Source organism: Lactuca saligna, chromosome 4 (genome assembly GCF_052625555.1).
Source record: "Lactuca saligna cultivar CGN05327 chromosome 4, ASM5262555v1, whole genome shotgun sequence".
Classification (NCBI taxonomy): Eukaryota; Viridiplantae; Streptophyta; class Magnoliopsida; order Asterales; family Asteraceae; genus Lactuca; species Lactuca saligna.
This window is the reverse complement of record NC_136420.1, coordinates 337131488-337137757: the sequence shown is the minus strand read 5'-3', so window position 1 is coordinate 337137757 and position 6270 is coordinate 337131488. Positions and strand designations below refer to the sequence as shown.

At 34.7% G+C, this 6270-nt stretch overlaps 1 protein-coding gene across 1 annotated transcript; it reads right to left on the bottom strand.

The window, feature by feature from the left end:
- Positions 1-412: 412 nt before the first annotated feature.
- Positions 413-4589, bottom strand: LOC145044213 (putative membrane protein At3g27390). Its single transcript, XM_078993073.1, has 10 exons — positions 4048-4589; positions 3320-3428; positions 2962-3154; positions 2748-2881; positions 2360-2648; positions 2078-2184; positions 1858-1984; positions 1210-1408; positions 906-1146; positions 413-807 (listed from the first exon to the last, which is right to left on the bottom strand). The coding sequence occupies exons 1-10, from the start codon at positions 4139-4141 to the stop codon at positions 567-569; spliced, it is 1734 nt and encodes a 577-aa protein (XP_078849199.1). The 5' UTR covers positions 4142-4589; the 3' UTR covers positions 413-566.
- Positions 4590-6270: the final 1681 nt, after the last annotated feature.

The window sequence follows — 6270 nt, the reverse complement described above, 5'->3', positions numbered from 1 at the left end:
GTTATAAATATGTTGTAGGGGCTATTCTTTTATCTGTTATTAAAAACTTATTTGGCCTACCAGATGTATTATCATTATTTTTTTAATGACCAATTGTTATTCATTTACACATGTTGTCATTTTCTTCTTTGTACACCATATTGATCATTAAACTCAATTTGTTTCGTTGAAAACACATTCAAATGAGAGTAGTTTTTAGGTTTAATAATTTTGGACGAGAAGCAATTGTTTTCCATTCACAAATAATAGTGGTTTTAATCTGTAAATAAGAAATTCAAATGTGTAAATGGAGAACAGGCGGTTAACTTTTTAAGTCACTAAAGTTGTGACGTAGACGCCATATAATCAGGTATGATGGTGTCTTTTGAGCAAACAAATTAGTTTAGTACAGAAAATAGTGACCGGATGTACATGTTTGAAAGAATCAACTATTATCTAAAAAGCCATTCTTACACAAAAGTCTCCAGTTACAATTACAAATAACAACATATGATACGAAAACACAAAAGAATCTCGAATGGCCGGTTTTTACAAAGGGGTGTAATTAATAATTAATAATTAATTAATTATACAATATTGACATCTCGTTCATCCTCCTGTGTAGCCCCATGATTACTGGTTTTATTTCTAAATGATCTTTGTGCGCTAAAAATCCGAGCAAATGTACTTTTGGATCTGGGAACAGTTTGAGGTCCTCTGTTACTGCCATCCCTGCCCTCAAGCTCTTCAGATATCGCCTTCATCGTGTTCTCAAACCGTCTTCTGTATGTTGGGTACCTCGATATCGACTTTGTTATCCCTTGAAGCCTTCATTAAAACCACCAATCCATCAATCAACATTCGGAAGAAAAAAAAAAAAAAAAAACTATATTTTAGCTAAAATGTCAAATGAGTGTTAATATTACCTTCGAGCAATGGCCTCAAGTTCAGCCCGTCTAAGCTCGGATTCGGGTGGGGGACCAATGTTGGAAATTTTCAACTTTTGGGCATCACCACTCAACAAAACTAGTTTTCCTAAATAATCCTCTTCAGTTGGTGTGAGATTTTGTGCTCTGATTTGATCTTTGATGACCAAAAGCGGGTTCAAGAACCAATCATAGATTGTGTCTTTGGGTCTGTTTAGGGTGGTTATCTCCGTATTATCCGCTGATGTAAGAAAGTTGTCAAAAACAAAGTAAAAAATCAATAAAAATATGATATAAAAATTACCGAGCAATAGACCGGCAGTATTGGCTTTTGCGGAGCGTAAAAGTGATTGGTAAAGACAATAAGCGGGCACACCGACGGTTATTACGGTTCCAGTTTCTTTGTTGGATTTTGCATCCACAATCTCTTTTACTGTTATTAATCCTTCCAACACCAAGAATTCACCCTGTCTACGACATTCTGAGAAGAAACCATCCAGCAACTGCACAATTCGTAGCATATCGAATGAATAATCAGTCGACGGAATTGGAATTCGAGATTCCATTCCATGCCGTGTTTGGTTGCCAAATGGACAGAATTCACTTCCGTCGTATTCTATTAGATTCCACCATTCCTATGGTTGGGTGGATGGAAGTCCGTTTCATCCTTCATTTTTTTTAGTAAATGACAAAAATACCCTCATTATATATATATATATATATATATATATATATATATATATATATATATATATATAAGTGAAATTTTAAAAGTTATCTAATTTTCGTTATTGAATTCCTTTCCATTTCTCCCAATCAAGCACATGACATATTTCAATTCCTTCAGATTCCAATTCCGTTGACAAATTTCATTCATTCCAAAAACATTTGACAAATCAAACACCCCTTTATAACTTATTTATTAAGACTCGAAGTTATAATAAGAGCAAACCTCCAACGGCTTCAATTCAATCATGGGGGCCCGCAGAGATCCAGACCGAGAGGGTGGATGTTTAGACGATCCCATCCTTGAGAAAGAACTCGAAGTAGACAATCCAGGGTTGCGCCGATATTTAGGCCTTTAAAAACAAAAATATATTATTATTAGCCAAATTATTTTACAACTTACCAAATAAAAAAAAATAAAAAAGGTGAATGAACATGATTATTACTTGGGAAAGCAAGATCCCTCGGGCAAATCAAGAATATCATTGCTATACTCATCAAAGATGGACAATGCAGATACAATATAACAAAGCCCAAGATAGAAAGACGATTCCTGTTCCCACAAACTCAATAAGTTAGCATTTACCTTACCCCCAACAACTTCTTCATCAATCCAAGAAATATTTCAACTTTTCAACTTTAGTCAATATACATCACAAAAAGTTGACAAAATTTATTCAATATACATCAAGAAAAAAAAAAAAGTATAAATTGCAGTAGTCAGTCACCTGATAGCATACAACAGCTGCATATAAACCAAGAAAGATAGCAGATATCATGGAGGCTAACACAGCTCCAGCAACAGCCAATGGCCATAGCAAGATGGCTAAACCTGCAAATGGCACACAAATTGTCTCCAAGAAAGGGCCTTCTCTCCCCACACAATCTTGAAACAAACGATGCCACCCTTTGAGCAACATGTATGGACTTTTCAATGCAGCTATAACTGTAATCACTGGAAAGTCAACCAACACTCCTACTACACCTAGCAGAATCGATACAGGACAATAGACTATCCTGTAATTATAACCAAATAATCACTTTCACATGATAACAAGTTTAAATTGAACATTCAAGATGGTATGTAGGGTTCAAAAAGATGAAATCATAACGAACCTGATCTCAATTTTAGAATCTGGAAGACCTTGTTTTCGAAGATCATCCATCATAGAGAAGTATGAATAGAAGCATACATCTAATAAGTCTCTCACAAGTGTAAAGCTTCTTTCAACAGTGTCCCAAGTTCCATCCTGACAAGTGCAATTAAAGAAAATCTTGATTTAACAAACGGGACACAACATTTTAAGTAATTAAAGAAAATCTTGCTTACGATAATACAATGGAGAAACTGATCGGTTTTCCCTTCACCAACAGCTTTAAAAGTTCCAAACATTGGCCCAAGGAAACCAAATGCTAAGCCACCAAGAATGCTACCCACAACCATTGCAATAGGCCAGAAAATCAAGACTGGTGTAAACAAAATGCATGCAACCACTTTCATCACAGGTCCTAATCGTTTAGCACTGTCATTAAAGAAATTAAATAAAGAATCTTTATATATGGATACAAGTATTTTAAGAATTAAAGGGGTGTTTGGATATGGGTTTTGATTTTGAATGTATTATTCACTTTCAGTTTTCAAAACACGAATCTAATCGCCCCTAAAATGGTTGAATTGAAGAAATTACCTCAATATGGAAAAGTAAGACCAAACGACATGTACTGGGTAAAGACCAATTACAATAGTAGAGTTTCCAATTGTCAGAATAGCACATATTAATGGAGCAAAAATGATTCCTGCAATCAAAGAAATAATTTGTACAGGATCAGCATTCAAGATATGGAATGTAGTTCATTTAGTTCTAATTTGAAAGGGGTTTCTAAATGCGCCCGGATAATAAATCACAGAGTAAAACAAATTGGGAAAAGAAATGTTTTTGAAATCAAAGAAGCAACTTTTACTAAACAACATTTAAGAATTGAGATTGAAGCTTATTTAGTTATGATTAGAAAAGGGCTTCATAAATACACCAAGATAACATCAATCACAAACTGAAACGAAAGGGATAAAGAAAGGTTGCTGGAATCAAAGAAGCTATTCTGACAAGACTCCCACAAAAATTAGCAGCCTTTGAAAAAATTAGGATAGGAGTTCATTTGGTTCTAATTTGCAAAAGGGTTCCAAAATAACAACCACATAATAAAACAAAAAAAGGACAAAAAAAAAGATGCAAGCAACTGGAGCGAAAACGATTCCTGAAATCAAGAAACAATTTTTTTTAAAAACACCCACTAGTAGTAGCATTCAAGAATTGAAAACGGAGCTTATTTAGTTCTAATTCGAAACGGGTTTCATAAATACCCTAAAATAACATCAAAGTCACAAAATTGACAAAGGGTGAAAGAAAGAGTTAACCTTTAATGAAGCCAAGAAGCAGAAGGCCAATGAAATAAGGCAAGAAAAGGATGAATTGGCCTAAAGATTTCCAAAACCCTGTTGGAGGTTCCATTGAAGGTGCAGGTTTCTGTATCTTCTTCTTCTTCCTCCTCCTCCTGCTCCTTACTTACTTCAGATCTCAAGTTTCCGGCATCAAATCCAACCCGAATCTTGCAAATCCGAAGCCAAAATTATTTGAATAAACTCAAGTTGAGGGATGACAAATAAGTCTTTCTGGCAAGATAATTAATCATAGGGGTTTGGAGTGTATACTATTACTACACCCTGTATTTATTGTATTCTATTATCTATCCAAGAATAGTTCGACAAATGAGTGGGGTTTTTTAATACTTGATTATATGGAAGTTCCAAATTTGAACTTTCAAAGAGCAGCGAGAATCGTGTTTCTGTGTTCGTTTTGGGGGTTTAAAAATCAGGGAAGAGGGTCGAGTGAGGATTGTGTGACAGGCGACATAGCACTCGGGGTTTCCACGGATTCAATTTAACAAGCAAAGAATAAGACATCTAGACGACTAGTCTTATTCCTCGTCTATGGGACAGGGCTTTGCCTTTCTTTTCTCTTTAAATTTAGACCCCACAAACAAAACATGTCGGACACAAAAATCCTATACGAAATTAGCGTGTTAGGGTCAGAGATTTTAACACGTTTATGTAAACGGGTTGACACGACACGACATGAAATTAAACGGGTAGGGTTAGGGTCAAGACTTTCAACTCGAATATGACCTGTTTAATTATATATTATTTATTATAAATTTCATATTTTTATAAATATATTATATATTATAGACTTGTAGTGGGTTAAAACCAATAATTAGAAATAATATTCAAAATTTCAAAGTTACTTAATTTATACATCCTCACTAGGGATGAAAGTGGGTCCAAACCTGGACCAGATGGACCTAGACCCGGAACCGGTTAATGGGATTTTGAAGAACCGAAAACCGGACCGGTATGTAGAAACCGGTTCCGGTTCGGTTCCAGGTACGGTACCGGGTAAAGTGGGTCTAGAACCGGAAAACCCGGAAAAATCAAAGTAGGTCGCTTGGAACCGGATAATGTGGGTTTAGAACTGGAAAACCCCGAAAAAACAGAATTTTTTGGTAATTACTTACTATTTATTGGGTTGAAGTTTAAAAATTTTTATATTGATATCCCGACTTTAAGGGACTGTAACTCACTGAATATAAAACCAAATTTAACAAAATTATAGTCTAAAAACATGTCCAAACTCTAAAATACACTATGAAAAAAACCGCATGTCAATCTGACTTCAAATGAATTAGATATGCATGTTTTAAAACTTTCACTGAATACAAAAAAAAAAAAAAAAAAAAAAAAAAAAAAAAAACACTAAAAACTTCCAGCTTTGATATCTCGACTTTGGGGGGACTATAAGTCAATGAATATAAAACTAAAAATGGCAAATGTATAGTCTAAAATGACGTACAGACTCTAAAGTACATGTTGGAAAAAACCGCATGTCAATTGAAGTTAAAACGAATGGGATATGCATCTTTTAAATGTTTTATAAAAAAATCGGTTCCGACCCTAAAAGTGGTTCTTGTTCTAAACACCGGTTCCGGTTTTTAGACCCGGTTTAACCGGACCCGATGGACCTAAACACGGATTACCTAAAACCCGGATAAAGCCAATTTTTAAACCCAGAACTGGAACCGGTTTTATATATTTCGGTTCTAACGGTTCGGTTTCCGGTTCTAAATCTCATCACTAATCCTCACCACTTATCCCTTTTGCTCCCCAACTTTAACTCTTTTCATTTTTCCTTCTAAACTTACTATAAATTTTATCATTCCATCTTATAACTCTAGTGTTGCACTTTTTCCTTTTTGCCTCCACAACTCCTACTTTCCAACCTTTAAAATATTTCAACTCGACATGACACAACATATTTACAAGGTCTAAACCTTAACCCGAAACCTGATACAAAACCGACACGAAAATAAACGGGTTGACAAGACACAACACGAAGCCCTTTTAACCCGTTTAATGTTTTGACACGACATGAACCCGACACCACACGTCATGTTTGCCAAGTGTACTTTAAATAATAAGGTTGATGAGTTGTTGATGTAATGAAACTTTTTATCAACATATATTGTTATTTTCTAGTTTGTATTACAAAACTATAAATTTCCATAAATTGGATTATATTTATAT

What these genes read in the sequence shown, in the direction of transcription:
- LOC145044213 (XM_078993073.1), bottom strand. Translation starts at nt 4,141, where the DNA reads ATGGAACCTCCAACAGGGTTTTGGAAATCTTTAGGCCAATTCATCCTT. An exon ending in CAGCTGTTGTATGCTATCAG is followed by an intron (nt 2,185 to 2,359) that starts GTGACTGACTAC and finishes TTGTGGGAACAG; the next exon opens with GAATCGTCTTTCTATCTTGG. An exon ending in TACTGCCGGTCTATTGCTCG is followed by an intron (nt 1,147 to 1,209) that starts GTAATTTTTATA and finishes TTCTTACATCAG; the next exon opens with CGGATAATACGGAGATAACC.